Source organism: Pezoporus wallicus, unplaced genomic scaffold, assembly GCF_028554395.1.
Source record: "Pezoporus wallicus isolate ANWC-B61680 ecotype Strahan unplaced genomic scaffold, APGP_CSIRO_Pwel_v1 scaffold_7392, whole genome shotgun sequence".
NCBI classification, from domain to species: domain Eukaryota; kingdom Metazoa; phylum Chordata; class Aves; order Psittaciformes; family Psittacidae; genus Pezoporus; species Pezoporus wallicus.
Window position 1 is genome coordinate 2,869,645 of NW_026639923.1, and position 19,616 is coordinate 2,889,260.

The 19,616-nt window shown below is 43.5% G+C and overlaps 1 protein-coding gene across 1 annotated transcript; it reads right to left on the reverse strand.

Moving 5' to 3' along the window:
* Positions 1-1,576: 1,576 nt before the first annotated feature.
* GET4 (guided entry of tail-anchored proteins factor 4) lies at positions 1,577-19,350 on the reverse strand. Its single transcript, XM_057416898.1, has 9 exons — positions 19,241-19,350; positions 9,639-9,717; positions 9,134-9,215; positions 8,039-8,188; positions 6,273-6,411; positions 4,282-4,422; positions 4,123-4,198; positions 3,876-3,948; positions 1,577-2,918 (listed from the first exon to the last, which is right to left on the reverse strand). Exons 1-9 carry the CDS (start codon positions 19,261-19,263, stop codon positions 2,830-2,832), a joined length of 852 nt encoding a protein of 283 aa, XP_057272881.1. The 5' UTR covers positions 19,264-19,350; the 3' UTR covers positions 1,577-2,829.
* Between the last annotated feature and the right edge of the window lie 266 nt (positions 19,351-19,616).

Consider the following 19,616-nt stretch of genomic DNA (forward strand, 5'->3'; position numbering starts at 1 on the left):
ACCTGTGGTACTAAATGTCATTTGAACCAATAAATTATTATGTCAGAGCTGTAGCCTTGTGGTGCTGGGGCAGGGGGAGGGAGGTGGGCTTAAAATACAAGTAGGTGATGGTGCTGGCAGCACGCTGGGGACATGGGACACCCACAAAGCTGCCTCATCCCCCAGGAGGAGCTGCTGCATCACACGTGTGTCTGTTTATACCAGGTAAATATACTTCATGTAAATTACACAATTTATGTATATAGCGTGTTATACGTATTTGTGTATGTGTGTGTAATATGGAGTGTATATTGTATATGTTTTATATATAATATTGATAGTATTTATGCACACACATGCACAAAAGATATATATTAGGAATATAGAGATGAATAGTTAATAAATAGCAGTAGAATAACTAAATAGGATAATAGGAATATAGAAATAAATTTATTTCCATATTCTTAGGGATACAGAATTAGTTGCTGAATTAGGAATACAGAATTAGTTTAGCAACTAAACTGTGGATAGTAGAGATAGCATAATGTATAATACACTTTTATGTATATGAGCTGAATATAGTTCATATGCACATGTGCATGTATATACGTAGCCATCATTAGACGTGATTTACGAACGTATAAGCTAAATGTATTTTATACATACATCTGTATGTGTATAGACATGTTTATAACTGCAGGAAGTGTTTATATATTATATACATGTGTATGCTTTTCAAATAGGTATAAAATATATGACTTAATTATAAAGAGAAATATATTGCATATAAACATACATATATCCACCTGCATTTGTGTATGCGTAACTATACATATATATTTAATTTGTATTAAAAGTCACAGTCTGACAGTTACTTAAAACCCCAGGCCTGTCAGGAGCAGGGAGGGGACAGGCTGGGCTAGTTGAGTTTCTAGCTAGCTGTAAAGATTGTGTGTGTACATAATTAATAATTATTAATAAGTTCTATGCCATGCCATTATTTAATTATAAATTATTCTATATCCAAAAGACTGTTTATATGTTTGTATATATACATTTTACATGTGTGTGTGTATATATATTTTAATACATATTTTCAACACACATGTATGTTCTGTACACACCACTGTAATTACTGCACCTGTATTTTGTCCCTAGAACCTGCCTCTGGGCACACTGCAGGTACAGCCCGCGCCCAGCAGCAGATGCACAGTGTGCTGTGGTGCTGTGGTTTGGGCTGGGTGCACAAAAGGTTCAAATCAGGGTGTTGCTGGCAGAGCCAAGGTGATGAACACTGAACTCACCTCAAGCTGAATCTGCAAGGACACAGGAGGGGGCTGTTGTTGAAGGACATTATTAAATGGCTATAGCACCATCCCAAGTAGGGGTTCTGATTTGCAGCAAGCACAGGAAAAAGCAATCCACGTCGGCTCTAGACATTACAACACCCAACTAAAACTAAAGCAATGCCTTTACTGCACAGAGGTAAAGATGCAACACTAAGGTCTCAACCCACAGTTACATGTAGAGGGGAAAAAAACAGTAAGAAAAGTAACATCTCTACTCAAAAACGCTTAGAAAGCAGCAATATCGCCCATCCTGGTATAAAGTGTTTATTTGAGACTTCACAATTAACACAAAGTCTTCCTTTCAATGCCTTTTCTTTTTCATACAGTCAATAGATTTGTATTAATCCCTCCCCCATGCATGATTGCTGTTTATTAATCTAAGCTTTTTTTATTTTCATCATGAAAAAATAAAGCGTTTCCCCACCATTTCATCTGTTCATGGTACCACTGCCATCTGCTGTGCTGCATTAAAGAGGAAAAGATGTAGAATGGCTATGCCTACCACTGGGGCTGAAATTACTCCATTATTTATTGATCTATCCTTTTCTTACAGAAAGTGTTAAATGAATGAATCACCCAAGAAAAATAAATATATCATAAAGAACCAAAGGCTCTGCAGTATCCCTTTTCTTAACATACAGCTGCAGTTCAAACACATACGTTGCTCGTGACAAATCAATTAATTCATTCACTACAGTGCTGTCACCTTTACATATGGTTGTGAATTTAGGCTGAGAAAGAATCTGTTCCAAAGGAGCCATGAGCCAGAGGTGGCATCTAGATGCCAAATTTTTGTACCTAGGCAAAAAGAGATCCTCATGGAAGCCAATTACCTACATTCAGCTGATCAGTTTTTACTAAAGGGCAATTCAATCTTGTGCTTTTCAGGTAAATACACACATGGGGTCAGCCAGAATGAAAGGCAGTATGAACGGCGTGCATGTTACTCACAGCGGTGGGCGTGAGTTCTTGGTATCAATGTCTCTTGGTCGTGCATCTCAAATTACGCTCCTTGGCTCATCTCACAGTACTTTTGGCACCAGCCTCACACATAAATTACTCAGTTGGTCACCTTGCCTTTTGAGATCATCCTTGGAGATGACAGAAGTCAAGGAGGCTTTCTCGTAACAAAGACGGTAGTGGATAGGCCATGAAATACAAGACCCATATTTATGCTTTATTGAATTACTGTGCAAAAGGGAATACTGCATCAGAAACCATAGAAGACTATATTTTAATCAGTCACCAGCTGCTGTTACCAGAAACCTGCTAACAATTGCTCCAATTGGTTCACTTGGCTACTTTTTGTTGTTTTCTTTTTTTTTCTTTTTTTACATAAATAATATAGACCAAACATTATAAACATTTCAGCAACCATTTCTAAAAGAAGACCAAAGGAGCCCTTTTAGGTGCCAAGAAACAACTGCAGGATTCAAATTCCAAAACTGTCTTTGGAGTCATCGAATCATCAGAGTGACACGGCACCCAATGACAACATCATTCAGTCGAGCTCAATCGGACTGCTATCTTCCTGACCATCTTCTGTGTCATCATCTTCTCCAGTTCCCATCAGACTGTTTAAAAGATTTCCTAGAATAAAATGCAGGACAGTAAAATTTGCTAAGTTTTGCATTCTCATCTCAAAATCTTTTTAACTGTTTTCCTTCCGTCCTGCTAGGGTGCAGACTGCAATAATAAATTGAAAAAGAAGGGGGGATTTTGAAATAAAGGCATCTCAGCAAGACATTAGTATTCCTACACTGGTTTCCATTAAGAATTTATTGATTTGGGAAGCTGTATTTTGATACTGATCCTTCTCTAAGAGTACACTGGAAAAGAACACCGAATTCTCATACTTACTTACTATAGCTACACCCCGACAGGAGGAAAAAGAAATACAACCAAATGAGGGAAGTCACACCTCCAGTAGTAAAACTCTCAGAAAGCAGCAATGGTCTGCATTACGCTATAAAGAACTTGTTTGAAAGTCGGAGACATTTATGAGTTCTCCCTGTTTTATCAAATTTAAAAATGCTTGAATTGCTGAAACGCCACTATTTACTTATGGGATCTATGATGATGTTTTTCATCAAACTTTGGGTATCAGTGAACTGGCATTTACAGGTAAAGCCTCAAGTCAGTTTACAAACAGAGAAGCTTAGTTCTCAAGGAAAAACGTTTGATTTTACAGAAGTAATCCAGTTCAATTTGCTCATATTTTATTCAAGATCAAGAGAAATTCAGCCCTCATTTCCTGTTCATTTCTTGTAGAAAGGGCAGTATAAATTTCAGAACTTCTACTCTGAGAACATTCTTTTCACATCAGCACTGGTTAGATCTCTACCAAAGTCCCAGATTCAACTTAAGAAAAATGAGACTTAAGTCTGAGGAAATTAAGCTTTAACACAAATGAGATTTTCCTCTGCATTTGGAATTTGTACCATAATGTCAAAAATTAAACATGAGAGTCTTTTACATGCTTCTCTCCTTCTCAAAGATAAAGAAAAGCCTGGTGGTATCCATAAACAACTGTCAGTATAACCTTACCTAGTAACCCTCCGTAGGATGATGTCTGCTTGGGTGGAACACCGAAGAAAAGCTGTCCTATTCTATCTAGGTACTGAAACGACACAAGATGAAGAACAATGTCAGCTACTTTGTTTACAGCTTAAAATACTATGGGCAGCAGTCACGCCACACAAGCTAGATCACTGAATCCTACCTACAAGACACAAACAGCTGTTACTTAACTAAGTCCGAGGCGAGACCTTCTTTACAGCTATAAGTAACTCACCTCATTATACATGGGATCTCTCTTCAGTGAAGGTTGATACTGTTCACATAATACTGTAAATACTGTTAGTTTTCCTCTAGAAATGAAACAACAAAATATGTAATCTCAGTAACAACTTGAAAGGAAACCAAGAGCAACATGAGAAAAATCAGACTGTACCCATCAACTGCCAGTAACAGAAACCAGATGAAGTTTAGCAGTGGCTGAACAAAGGGAGGACCCTTTTCTATTGAAGGATGTTTCTGTGTGTATGTCGTAAAAACAACTGATGCGCTGGTCTTATTTTTTAAGCAGAGAAATCTGCAAAAGGAAACAGAACACAGCAAGTTAAAAGGCAGAGCCAAATGCTCAACAAGCTCCATTTCATTTGTGCACAGAAACCATCTCAGGCTGAAACCGATGGCAAAAACTAACTGGTAGAGACACACATCTTTGGCAATGGCTTGGCTATCAACCGAGGAAGGGGGAAATCACTACTAGAATACATTGTGGAATAAGCAGGTTCGGAGGCAGAACTGATTAACAGAATTACTTTAAACAAGATCTAAGCAGGTTGCATACAAGGCAGTTACTAAAAGAGGGCATCAATTAAATAAAAATGTGGAAAAACTAGCCACTGTGTAATTCAAATTAAATATGATACCACATTTACTAGTCCAGAGTTTACTGTGCTGAGGTAAAACCCGATTAAAGACCTCCCTCCTGGCCCCATCTCCTCCCGAAAACATCTCCTTTCAGTATGTATCTGCCAGTGTCCAATTACTCTTGCCATTCTACTAGCACTAGCTCAAAATACCATGGCATCAAGACCGCTAGTAAGTTTGACACACAAAGTCTCACAATAAAGCTACACTTTGAGTTCCCAAGCCATTTGTCACCAGTGAATAGATCAATTTCCCAAACTTTGTTCCCAAACCTTTGTTCAGGTCAAGTTCACTTAACTGGCAATCTCTGCAAGTCCCATAGGCCTAACAAGAGGCTTTATCTGGGACACACTGTCTGCAAGCACTGGGAAAGATCCCACGAGCAGTCTCATTTCTGCTCTCAGACTGGACTCCAATTCTGTACCCTCACACGTGCAAGGGCATTGGGCTCTTCTGCCTTACTGCTGAGCAGGGAACTGCAATTATTTTCATTAAACTGCTATGTAAGAGGATTTAGTACAGTGGTTGAGATACAGGCCAGTAAAGGATGCAGTAACAGTGCTGTATAAATACTGAAAAAATAATTTCTTACTTGTAACTTCTCCCCACAATTTCCCCCACTCCAGAACAAAGACTCATAAAATTGTGTAAGAGTCCTGCATACACTGGATTTCCATAAAGGATCTTCTACCTCTCAAAATTGCTGCAGTCTTTATCAGCCAGCTATGGAAAACGGGACAAATCTGACATGACAGCTCACTGCTGCCAAAAGAGAGACAGACATGCTCTCACCTCCTCCCTCTCCCCCAACACCTACTCTCCTCCTGATTCCCTGCTGCACAGTCCTGTCTTCACCTCCTCCTCAGACTCCTCCATGAGCTGCTTTTCCTGACTGAGAAAGCCATCAGCTGATTCAACACAGTAAAACTGGCTTTGTTAACCTTAACTGTACATGAGCTCTGCAAAGGCACATCATAACTTGAATTCCTACCTCCTACAAAATAATTGCCTAAAATAAATACAAGCCACAGACTAGGGTGATCCAAGAGAAATTATCTTTTAGGACAATGAGACTGAGAACAAGTACTACACAAAGGGTAAATATAGAGCCTACTTAGGTCCAGTTTTAGTAAGAACATCGAGGTAAGCCCTAATTAGATATAAAGTGTTGTTAACAAAGCTAAGAATTGTGCTTTCAGGGTCAAACACATTACATTAATTCTTCAGGTAATTAATATGATTTCAGGTTTCGACCTTAATACGTTTTTGTTTGGGTTTGAGTTAGAGTTGTTTCCGGTTTTTTTTCCCCTCTCCCCAGTCTGACAAATTCACCATATCAGTTTTGAGATGATTCTCCTGTAGTTATCACACAAAATGAGTTTCAGAAGCTCTGGCCAGTTTTACAGCTTCTTTTGAAAGGGTTAGCCTACAGTTATGAGTAAATTAGACTGGCCTCAAACACAGTCTCATCTCTGAAAAACAGTTAGTAAGAAGTTTAACACCTACTGTAGTACTGCCTGTGCTACAAACATGTCGACCTCACTGCGATATCCCCTGGATGAGGAGTATTCTACTAGCATATTTGCACATCCTTCACCATCTGTGGAGTGCAAGAAGTGATACCGAGATTCACTGTAGTTTTGCTCTACAAAAGGAAAAAGAAAAATGCTTTTCAGAAACCAGTTCATCATACCTGGACATAAAAACAAATCTGTACACTATGGCTGGTAAAAGGACAAGAGTTACGCACATGGTATATAAACAAGACTTGCAAAAGAGAGAGTGGGCTTTTTACTTTATAAGTTAACAGACAATTTATGGAGATAATAAATGTTATTCTAAATACTGTTGAACAAATGTTACTAAATACAGTTTATTCAATGCCAACCCAAAACACAGCCACCACTGAGACAATCAGCTTGCAGTCATATTTTATCTCACTGCATGTTGACACTTCATGTGCTATTATCAGTGCTGAGGAAAAGAGTCAAGAAGCTCCATATTAAACTATGTGCACCAAGAATTCAAACAGCATCTTCGGTGTCCTTCTAAGTGCACAGAATGAAGGCATTTCCTATTTCTAGTTTAGTCTACTCTTGCTATTAAAATTAAAATTGCTTTCATATTCTGAATAGAACAGCAATTACACAGGAAAAAAAGGGTGTACGAAATGGCAATGAGTTGTCAGAACTTCACTTGAAGCAAAGCACCATAAAAAAATCACCACAATGACAAAACTGGATAGCTGCTAATTTTGGGGATTTAAAAGCTTTGGTTTAAAATCTGAGCCTTTTCTGATGGACTCTCAAAACCTACAGGCTAAGAAAAACATACACATTTTGCTCTTCAAAAGAACAGTTGAGCATATGGCTGCAAAAGGGGGAGTTTTGCTTTCAGAGTGCAACTATTTCTTACCCTAATCATATCTCAGCCTCTAACTTAAATGCTCTGAGGAAAATCCTCCCCTTGTGGCTGGTAGCAGCCATAAAGCTAAACGTCCCATGAGAGCAGTTGTGGAATTGCCTATGGCACACAAAAAGGCAATGAGCTGGAATGTTGACCACTGAGTCAGGATCGTTATATTAAACTGCTATAATCACTTCATAGCTACTAAAAAATATAAACAATCATCCTGCAGTTATTAATTCACAAGAAGCCACAGAAAAAGATGGCATTTATTCAACTGTTCTCACTCACCTCTGTTATGCAAGACTTTTAAAACTGGCTATCATCCACAATTACAATAATTATTTAGTGCATTTTGGTTTATTTTACATCCCAAGTAATAAAATCCCACATAGCTCAAAGACAACATGAAATAAGCCTGATGCTCAACATCGCAAAAAGTACTTAATTGCAGATCCAAAGACTGGTTTGGACGGTAGGTGATATATTTCAATCTTTTTCATGTTTACCCAGGATTTAAAAACAAAACAAATATTAAAAAAACCCACAACAAAACAGCTTTGCTCCCCAGCAATCTTCCTCCAAATAACTCAACTACCTCAATGTCTAAAGGATCAGCCTTCTTTTTACAGAGAGCATTACAGCAGTTGTGGTTTTGGTTTTGCACTAACATAGAGCTAGAGCCCTAGATTTTTTCTGTTAGCAACATTAAGCTAAATTTACTGCAAAAATCAGGTAACAGCAGAACTCAATCAGTCATTCCCATCTCAGCTTCCTTAGATGATTTCCAAAGTAGATCTCTTAAGAGTATCACACTTGCAATATTTTCAAAACAAAACACAGAACAGCCAGTTGATTTTTCTTACCTTTCCACAGGGTAATTGCTAGTAACTGGTGCAGTTTTGGGTGTCCAAGTTTTCCTGATCCCCCACTAGACCATTTCAGTGCTCTGGACACAAAAGCCACTCTTTCAGGAGAATTTGGATCCATTAAGCTGAACAACTTAGCCAGGTTTTCTGGAAACAATAATGTTCACAAATATTTACTATTAATAGAAATAGGATGAACTACTGCCTCTAATGCATCTTTAAGACACAACATTTAAGTTCCAGTGCTACTGTGTCTTTAAGCTCCCTTAAGAGCCTCCAAAAGCCACCTTAAAAAGAGAGACTATGAACCTTAGCCACTTCTCATACATTCAGTCAATCCTGCAATCAGCCAGCAATACTGACATGACTGTCAATTGACAAGTCAGCTGGGGACAGCTTCTCTTCATGTGGGACCTTCAGGATGATGGACCATGGTCCTTCAGGATATCCCTGAGGACCCTGCAGTTCCAAGGAGTAGAAAACACTCCAGGTTATGGGACTGCTTGCCATTCACAGGGAAGCTGTGAGAGCTGTAGTTTGGAAAAGCACTACCAGAAGACATGGATGGGATAGATACAAAATGTCAGGGCTGATCTAAGTAAACAAAGAATGGCCTCTGTCTGCTGTCTCCATCAACAGGAGTAGCTCGCCTATGCTGCAGCAGTCATCTGGCCAGCCAGCCCTTAAGAAAGCCTCCCTGAATTGCTGCTTACCAAATCCCACAGTTAAAGAAGAAAAACGCCCTTGTGAGCAGCTGAGTCACAAATAATGTGCACACTACTACACTGCTAGGGTGGGAAATCACCATCCACCAAAGCCCTGGTGACACGAGTGGCTGTGCAGACAATACGGTACTGCTGCGTTAATGAAAGAACAATGCCACGAGACAGTAACATTTGTTCTGAACATGTCCACAAAGGTACTGGGAATCCATTATTCCCTAACAGAGTTCTCCCCCCTTGATAAAGGTAACCCTTAGCCATGCGGCAGGGCATACAACAAGGATTTGGGGTTTCAAGACTGTTAACGACAGTCACTGTGAAGTGAAAGCACATCTAAACATCATCAAACTGAGCACAAAGATCACCTCACCTAAAAGGTCATCTGCTACTTTTGCATCCGATTTCTCCAAAGACTCTAAAACCAGCATGGACAGATCAGCAGCGCTGTTTTGCTACAAAACAGACACACAGGAGTAGTGATGAACATACCGGTACATAGAAGAAAACTAGAATTTTGTCACGATCAGATTTAACACTTTTATCAACATCTAAAGCTAAGGCACAGTAGCAAGTCTCAACCTTGCCCTGTAACAAAATTATAGTGACTTGATGTCATCAAAGGAGAAGCTTGCAGGAAAGCAAAACAAATGCAGTTACGATTACTGTTTGGATGCACACACACTTCATATGCTTTATGTTCCAGTTTGGCATAATCCTTCTTTGTGCACAAAGACTCAACCAAAGATAAAACTAAAAGATTACAAAGCAATCATCCCAAACATCTACCACTGAGAATTCACCATTCACCCCTCACAATCTTGGAATAACACCCCCACCTGCCCCAAACCACACACACAAAACCAGTTATGACTTACCTGGTTATGGCTGAAGAACAGCAAAGCCCCTGAATACATTAGTTCTCTTGCTTCTGCATGTTTTCCTTGTGACATATACCTGAAAACAATACCAAAGCCTTGATAAAAACTGTCACTAAAGAAGTTGTGTATGCTTAGTATTATTTGCAGTTAAAGGGTTCAAGGTCACGAAAAATTAAAGCCAATAAAGACTCAGGTTAGTTTTAGTAATGATGTAACTGTAAGTGGAAGCTACAATTCTCCTCCAGACTTGACAGAACACAAGCAAAGAGTGTAAGAATGAAAACTGTCAGCTTCAAACCTGACTTGGGCTGAAACAAAGAAAAGGAAATGATCCCAGGAGTTCACCTGAGCAAAACAATGCCAATGCACTGAACTCAGACCACCCTGACAGAGCCTTTATCAAAAGCAGTTTAAATGTGGCAGCAGACAGTTTCCAATTTCCATTTCTCTTCACTGTTTCTCAAATAGTCTGTTTTATGAGTAGTTAATAACAACATCCAATTTGCTCATAGCAAAAAAGGAAAGACATCAGTTCTACCAGACTGCTTTAGTATCTGCAATTTTCCTTTTGTTCCCTGTGACACTTGGTTGTGCTGTGCCTGTTCCACCCCTTTCTGCTCCCAGCAGTCAGAGCAGCCTTGCACTCCTGCAGCAGCAAGGTCCCTGGTACTGCAGATCCAACATAAAAGCATTCCCAAGGCTAAGAGAGAGGGGTTGGTGGCTCTGGGAGTGAAGCAGGGAGCAGTGGGAACGTGCAAGGAAAATGAGCAGTGGATCCCAAACACTCATGTGCTGCGTGTGAGATTCCCATCACACGACAGGTCCTACTGGCAAAATCAGATCAGACAGTGGCTGAGAAGCTCAACATGAGCTGGCCATGTGCTCTTGCAGCCCAGAAACCAACCCTGTCCTGGGCTGCATCCCCAAGCAGCATGGCCAGCAGGTCGAGGGAAGGAATTCTCCCCCTCTATTCTGCTCTCATGAGAATCCCCCCACCCTGCACTCCTGCATCCAGCTCTGGGGACAACAACGTAAGAAGGACATGGAGCTGTTGGAGCAAGTCCAGAAGAGGATCACAAAGATGCTCCATGGGCTGGAGCACCTCTGCTCTGAAGGCAGGCTGAGAGAGCTGGGCTTGTTCAGCCTGAAAACCTTGCTCAGGGGAAAACCTTAGAGCAGTTTCCAGTACCTAAAGGGGGGGGACAAGAAACCTGGAGAGGGACTTTCTACATGGGCATAAAGCAATCAGACAAGGGGGAATGGCTTTAAGTTGAGAAAGGGCAGCTTTAAACTGGGTGTTTGGAAAAAAATTCTTCCCTGTGAAGGTGGTGAGACCCTGGCACAGGTTGCCCAGAGAAGCTGTGGCTGCCCCATCCCTGGCAGTGCTCAAGGCCAGGTCGGACAAGGCTTGGAGCAAGCTGGGTCTAGTGGAAGGTGTCCCTGCCCGTGGCAGGGGGTTGAACTACATGAGCTTTAAGGTCCCTTCCAACTCAAACCATTTTGTGATTCCATGAACAAGCAAGAGAGGAGGCAGTCCTCCAGTCCTCCTCATCGTCTTCCAAAACCCCACACCCCTTTTGTCCTTAACACTCAGCAGAACTATAGTAATGGATGGCACAATGGTGGATTTTTGGAAAGACTATCCTCAACAATTCAGATTTGCAATCACCACAGTAAATGCACTGCATGTTGGTCAAACGGATCAGCAGATCCAACAGGTTTATAGTTGGCTTCACATCTGGGTTCACTTCCAGGTGTTTGGGTCCAAATATCAGTGTTGGTCCACTTCCACAAATTCTACTTCCAGTGGTTTTGCAATGCTATTTGGGAGCTCTAATTTGGTAATTATCACATCAGATACTAAAAGATGCCGACAACAGCTTTACAATACAAACCCCGTTTTTTAAAGTTGGGAGGTTTGGCATTTTGCAGGTTTTTTGTTTTGTGGGGGCTTTTTTAAAGAACTTTTATTTTTGAAGGTGTTTTTAATGGAAATAAATATCCATGACATTGACCTAAATGGCATTTAGAACAAGAGAAATACTGTAAGAGATTATTCATACCACAAAATATACCTACAACCATCAGGAAAACAGAAACCAATGTAACAGGGATGATAAACTTGGAAGTTTGACTCAATCACCAAATCACAAGAACAGTTCAACCCGGCAGCCTGTACAGTGACAGCACGAGTCCAGGACGGAGACTCGCTCACTGGTGCTGGTCAGGCAGGAAGCGCAGTTTCCCACCCACTCCGTGGATCGCAGGCAGGGAGAAAAGATCTACAGGAGACAGGTTTATGGTAATCTTTCCTCGTCCACTTCTTGCCCTCCTCCACCCTCAAGTACCTCTGCATTCACGACTCTTGAAGCTCTGAGTCAGGATTTCAGGCTTAACACACAGCTCACGAGAGAACAGAGCAATGTTTTACAGGCCGGCGTTGTTTAAAGCGAGCAAGCACAGCCTGTCCCAGTTACAATTCCACAGATGAGATCACCTCCACCATGTTTACGTGTCTCGGGGAAACTGCTGACACTGAACACACATCTGATGGAGGACAGACAAGACTGTCCAGGACTACTCCCTGGCCTCAGTGCCTTTCCAGACAAGTTTCACTGCCCCATTACATCTTTTTGCCTACAAGGAAACCCTCTTCCTAGCTATGCAAAACATCACCTTTTCATTTAAAGGAGCACCTCCTTTTGCTTCCATCAAAAATAGAAAAGGTGGGATCTTGGATTCCAAAATAATTTGCGGAGGCTTAAACAAAGTATGGAAGTGAATACATGCAGAAGCCTGGATGAGAAGTGACACACCAAGTGTAATCTGCAATCCTTGCTGCCATCCCATCACATAACCTTTACTGTAAAATAGGCCAGGCTCTGTCTTCAAGTTAGATATATTCACAAATACAAATTAAGTCTTAAGGCCTAGATGGTGCCCTCACTGATCTCATCAGGCGGCTATGGCAGAACACAACTGCTTTAATTTAATGGTGCTTGTCACAGAGGGTAGTGCAGGCTCTCCGCTGCACACTGCCAGCAAAAGTCAGACTGTGCACCAAGGACTCTTCCCCACACAACTGGCTGCTCTTTTTCTGTAGATACCCACCAGCCTGTTCCCATTCTAACTTAGATGAGGGTTTGGGTGAGCTAACAAGACCCGGCAGGCAGCTTTCCGACTTCATCTCCCCCAGCAGAGCCTGGGCCCAACCAAGGAAACCCCTAGAAGAAATACCTTAATCTTAGCCCCTGGAATCAAGGAGCTGCATTTTAAGTTTCGGTGAGAGAAAGGGCTCTGAATAAATACCCAGGCCTGCTATACTTACTCATTGCGAAGTACACAAATACATCAACTACAATTTGGCACCCGGCGCACGTCCTGCCGAGCCGGGAGGGGGGGGAGCCTGACTCAGGCTGTGGGGTCGCCAAGAACCGCATCGGGACGGTGGCGAGCGTCCGTTCTGCCCGTGTACCCTCTAGGTAGCAGGGCACAACCCGCCCTCTGCACGCCAACGGGACGCTGCGCTCTGGGAGGCGGCGGCCGGGAGCAAGGGCTGCGAACGGGTCGGGGTTAGGCCCGGCAGCGTCAGCAGAGTTCACCTTCAAACCCAGGGGAGCAGCGGCCCCCACAGCGGCGGCGGGGCCCGAGGCAGAGCGGCGGGAGGGGAGGGGAAGTAACGTGGGAAGGGCCGCGACCCGCTCCCGACGTAAATGTATTGGCTTCCGCTAATCATAGGTGTCGTTATGTGGATATAACTGTACCAGTTTACAGTAACAGAAACAAAGCTCGCTAAAGACACAAGATTAGACAACAAGTTAAAAAGGGCCAGAACTCCCCAGCAAAATCGAGTCACATAGCAAAAGAATTTGTAAAGGTAAAAGAAAGGGGGGGGGGGCTTGATATAAGAAAAGCTAGTGCCTGAAAAAAACATAAGAGTTAAAGCACTTTTTAGCTTAATTTAGGCTCTAGAAAGAGAACAATGCTTACGTTGTAAGTCCGTGGAATGTAGTGGCCCCACTAAACATGAGTTAATTGTTTCACACTGGTCTGCTAAGGTATCTTTAAAGAACAAGGTTTGTGTTGTAAGTCTGTGGTGAGATAACAGGATTTACATGAATGAATTATTTCACACCAGCCTTCTACTTATCAGTTAGTTTAGAGACAGAGCCTCCCAAACATCTGCTAGCTTGGGATACTCCTTGTGTGCCCATCCTGCAATAAATTTTGCAGGAAGGTCACACTGTTTTAAATCATTACTAGTTATCAGAAGAATTACAGATACAGCTGGTTGGTTGATTGCTGGGGGGTCCAGCTGTGCCCAAGGTGAAAAGTACACTGTGAGGAAGATGGCTTACTTCACCTTGAAGACCCCTACTCACTAGAGGAAGACTGCTTACTTCATCCTCAAGACCCCTGTCCACAATCACTGGAGAGCAGTGCTCAGATGCCAAGAGGAGGGGACTTATGATAATAAGTTCTGTGAGTTAGTTATAATATTCCCTGCCTATATGGGGGAATTATGAATATGCATGTAACTAATGTAATAGTGAAAGTATATAAACCTGTAACAAACGCTAATCACTTGCGCCTCTGGCTACGGTCATGCTCCCAGAGCTGTTGCTTTTGCTTTATTGACTTTGTCCCTCAATAAAACCTTGTTATCTTGTTTAGAGGAGTGAGTCCGTATTTCACAGAATCACAGAATAGTTAGGGTTGGAAAGGACCTTAAGATCATCCAGTTCCAGCCTCCCTGCCATGGGCAGGGACACCTCACACTAAACCATGCCACCCAAGGCTCTGTCCAACCTGGGGATGGAGCATTCACAAGCTCCCTGGGCAACCCATTCCAGTGCCTCACCACCCTTACAGTAAAGAACTTCTTCTGTATATCCAATCTAACCTTCCTGTTTAAGTTAACCCCTTACCCCTTGTCCTATCACTACATTCCCTAATGAAGAATCCCTCTCCAGCATCCCTATAGGCCCCCTTCAGACACTGGAAGGCTGCTATGAGGTTTCCACGCAGCCTTCTCTTCTCCAGGCTGAACAGCCCCAACTTGCTCATTCTATCTTCATACAGGAGGTGCTCCAGTCCCTGATCATCCTCGTGGCCTCCTCTGGACTTGTTCCAACAGTTCCATGTCCTTTTTATGCTGAGGACACCAGAACTGCACACAATACTCCAGGTGAGGTCTCATGAGAGCAGAGTAGAGGGGCAGGATCACCTCCTTCGACCTGCTGGTCACGCTCCTTTTGATGCAGCCCAGGATACGGTTGGCTTTCTGGGCTGCGAGCGCACACTGAAGCCGGCTCATGTTCATTTTCTCATCAACCAGCACCCCCAAGTCCTTCTCTGCAGGGCTGCTCTGAATCTCTTCTCTGCCCAACCTGTAGCTGTGCCTGGGATTGCTCCGACCCAGGTGTAGGACCTTGCACTTGGCATGGTTAAACTTCATGAGGTTGGCATCAGCCCACCTCACAAGCGTGTCAAGGTCCCTCTGGATGGCATTCCTTCCCTCCAGCCTATCAACCGAACCACACAGCTTGGTGTCATCGGCAAACTTGCTGAGGGCACACTCAATCCCACTGTCCATGTCAGCGACAAAGATGTTGAACAAGACCGGTCCCAACACCGATCCCTGAGGGACACCACTCGTTACTGGTGTCCAGACGGACATTGAGCCATTGACCACAACTCTTTGTGTGTGGCCATCCAGCCAGTTCTTTATCCACCGAGTGGTCCATCCATCAAACTGATGTCTCTCCAATTTAGAGACAAGGATGTCGTGTGGGACAGTGTCGAACGCTTTACACAAGTCCAGGTAGATGACATCAACTGCTCTACCCCTGTCCATCAGTTCCGTAGCCCCATCATAGAAGGCCACCAAATTGGTCAGGCAGGATTTCCCCTTAGTGAAGCCATGCTGGCTGTCACCAAGCACCTTGTTGTTTTTCATGTGCCTTAGCATGCCTCCCAGGAGAATCTGGTCCAAGATTTTGCCAGGCACAGAGGTATAAAACACCTCATGACCTCGGCATCCAGTGACCAAAAGTACAGCAAATTAGCTTTATTTCTTGTCCAAAGAGTACATGAACTTCCAAAACTTCCATTAAAACTATTTAAACATCTTGACAGCATCTTGTCACAGTTTAGAAGCAGCAAAGAACAGCCACATTGAAAAGCATTTAAAAAATACATTGCACAAAATCTGGGGTTTTTATGTTTTATTCTAAATATTCCTCTGCTTGCTACCTAATTGCTAATAAACAAGAGAATTTTGATCTTCACTGTGTAGCCTTATATATGAAAACAGATGTAGTGCAGGAGATCACTGGGCAACATTCCCATGCTCTCAGAATCCGTAAAGGCACATATACTCTTCATTTCCCCAGTTGGAAAGAACTCTCAGTTCCACTATTTGGAATGCATTTTGACCGTTCTCCTGGGAAAGGAAACAGCAAATGCACAAACCAAGAGTTAGGTGCCTGGTACAAGCAATTGAAAACACAAACATTCACAGCAGGCAACAAGCAATGCCGCAACAATACCCTTGATAAAGCATTTTCTGTATTGCTCCCCATTTCAGTTCATGAACATGCAGCTCCTCTACAAGAAGAATTCTCACCTGAGTGCATATGTATAGCCAGTGTTCTCTGGCAGACATTGGGGAGGAGTATACATGTGTAGATGTGAAAAGTCCATGTTGACTGTTTCAATCATACCGTAAAAGGTGAAAATAAAGTAATGCAACGACATAAAATTACATGAATCCAGTGTAAGAGCCCTTGCACTGTTCAGCCTGTGTTTGGAAGTACTGAAGTAAAGCAGCTACTGTTACCAGAAATACGGAGTGCTCAGCATTTCAGCTGTATGTCTGCTGGGGCTGGAGATCCCTTCTCAGTACTGCAGGAAGCTCAGTGTATTTCTGAGCACAACTTTCTTTATGATGTTGTTTTCTGCAATTTCCAAGTTCTCGGGAACATTACTGTAATATGAGCCAAGCTCTCATCACAACTGTCCTACAGTGCTTCCATAGGAACTGAGTCATGCAGCACCCAAAAAAACTAAGCTTGAAAACTAAAAACCCCATGTGGCCAGGCTTTCAGAGATCTCTTTGCAATGACTTTTGCTTTGAAAGCAAAGCATGGGCTGTGCTGTGCACCAAAGCCTAACACAGAAGAAATCTGAGAAACGTTTTATATAGAGTCAAATCATTTTACTCTACTACCTTTGAACACCATCCACTAAGCAGCAAGGGACTCCCCTTCATTTCACATCAGCCTGTAATATTTTCTATGGGTTAATTTATTCCTGTCACAAACCCCACACTGAATACACACCCCAGCAGAAGAGCCAACTGCAAAGTGACTCCCATGGTTACAATTTTCCAGAGTGCCATCCAATTCTAAAACCACCCAACCAACACTGGTAAAACTTTCTCTGGAGCCTTTGAAAGGTATTACAGCTTTAGGGAGAATACGTAACAAGTGCTGCCACACTTTAACAAGTAAAAGCTCATTTGAGAACATAAAAAACAGGGACTAGAAAGCAAGCAATGATTCCCCGGTAATAAAAGTGGGAATGCAGCGAATGTCAAGATGAGGGATGTTGGTACCATCAGACAACACTTGCTTTAAATGGCAGCAAAATAGGTTTGTGGGATAGATACCTACAGAAATTGAAAACTATGGTTAAGGCTGACCTGTTTCAACTGATTAATCCCAACAGAAAGATTTTGAAATCACCAGCTAGGGAAACCTCTGTTTAGTTTCCCCTGGAGCTGACCTTGACTGCTTCAACACCAAATTCCATCAATAAACCAAGTTTTTAACTGGCAACGCAGCAGCCGATCGAATGCCTCTGACATTATGCTGATGTGACTGCTAAAATCAGGTAACAGCAGAACTCAATCAGTCATTCCCATCTCAGCTTCCATAGATGATTTCCAAAGCAGATCTTTTACAATATCACACTTTCAAAACAAAACACAGAACAGCCAGGTTGACTTTTCTTACCTTTCCACAAGGTAATTGCTATTAACTGCTGTAGTTTTGGGTGTCCAAGTTCTCCTGATCCCCGGCTAGACCATTTTAGCGCTCTGGATATGAAAACCACTCTTTTGGGATAATTTGCATCCATTAAGCTGAACAAATTAGCCAAGTTTTCTGGAAGCAATAAGATGCACAAATACTTAATAGAAATAGGATGAGCTGCTGCTTCTAATGCATCTTTAAGATGTGACATTTACGTCCCAGTGCTACTGTGTCTTTAAGCTCCCTTAAGAGCCTCCAAAAGCCTCCTTAAAAAAAAAAGAGCGACTTTGAACTTGAGCCACTTCTCATACATCCAGTCAATCCTGCATCTATCAGCCAGCAATACTGACATGACTCCACAGCCAAAAGCTGAGCCTCCAAGAAAGGAAACCAAATGTGGTTATGATTAATGTTTGGATGCTGACAAACACTTCTGCTTTATGTTCCAGTTTGGCATAATCCTTCTTTGTGCAGAAAGACTGAACCAAAGATAAACTAAAAGATCACAAAGCAATCATCCCAAACATCTACCACTGAGAATTCACCATTCACCCCTCACAATCTTGGAATAACACCCCAGCCTGGCCCAAACCACACACACAAAACCAGTTACGACTTACCTGGTTATGGCTGCAGAACAGCAAAGCCCTTGAATGCATTCCTTCTCTTGCTCCAGCACAAGCCGGCAGTGTGCACTTGCAGCCCAGAAATCTCCCAAGTGCTGGACTGCATCCCCAGCAGCGGGAGCATCAGGTAGAAGGAAACCATTCTCTCCCTCTACTCTGCTCTCGTGAGACCCCCACCTTCAATCCTGCATCCAGCCCTGGAGAAGAGTTCAACCCGGCAGCCTGTACAGTGACAGCACCAGTCCAGGAGGGAGACTCGCTCACTGGTGCTGGTCAGGCAGGAAGCGCAGTTTCCCACCCACTCCGTGGATCGCAGGCAGGGAGAAAAGATCTACAGGAGACAGGTTTATGGTAATCTTTCCTCGTCCACTTCTTGCCCTCCTCCACCCTCAAGTACCTCTGCATTCACGACTTTTGAAGCTCTGAGTCAGGATTTCAGGCTTAACACACAGCTCACGAGAGAACAGAGCAATGTTTTACAGGCCGGCGTTGTTTAAAGCGAGCAAGCACAGCCTGTCCCAGTTACAATTCCACAGATGAGATCACCTCCACCATGTTTACGTGTCTCGGGGAAACTGCTGACACTGAACACACATCTGATGGAGGACAGACAAGACTGTCCAGGACTACTCCCTGGCCTCAGTGCCTTTCCAGACAAGTTTCACTGCCCCATTACATCTTTTTGCCTACAAGGAAACCCTCTTCCTAGCTATGCAGCTCATCGCCTTCGCACTGACAGGAGCACCGCTCCTATCCCAAAACCTGGAAGCCTTTCACGCTCACCCGACCCCTCACGGCAGTACCCGCCCCAGCCCGGCCCCACGACCCAATGAGAGAGCAGCACACGCAGATGGGCAGAAGCGGCGGCCAATGGCGGGCAGCAGCGGGGCCGAGTGCGTGGGGAGGCTCCGCAAGGCCGCGCGGGGCAGGGCCGTACCGGAACAGGAGCGTCCGGTACATCTGGTGCGCGTCGTTAACGGGCTCCCCTCTCGGGGCTGGAGCGCAGCTTCCCCTCCACGCGCTGAGCGCCGCCGCGGGTCCTGCCGCCGCCTTGCCGACACAACAACGGAGCAACCCCAGCGGGTGGAAACCGCCCGCACCTGCAAAGCGTCCGGCAACGGCCGGCCCGGGCTTCGCTTCGCTGAGGTCAGGGCGGGCCAGGCAGCGCCAGGGACAGCGAAGGAAACGCTGCAGGGTAAGCAGGGGGTGGGAGGCCGTGGGGACACCCCGCTCCTCGCCCCAACACGCTCCAGCCGTTACAGGGGCATCAGAAGGAAGAGGCCGCACTGTATGGGGAAACGAGCCAGGGGCAT

Bases quoted from the DNA above. Each gene is read 5' to 3' on its own strand.
- GET4 (XM_057416898.1), bottom strand. From the start codon at position 19,263: ATGTACCGGACGCTCCTGTTCCG. The intron at 9,216-9,638 runs GTAAGTCATAAC...TCTGTTTTGTAG, and splicing joins TGTTCTTCAGCCATAACCAG to CAAAACAGCGCTGCTGATCT. The intron at 6,412-8,038 runs GTAAGAAAAATC...TTCCTTTTGTAG, and splicing joins AGCAATTACCCTGTGGAAAG to AGCAAAACTACAGTGAATCT.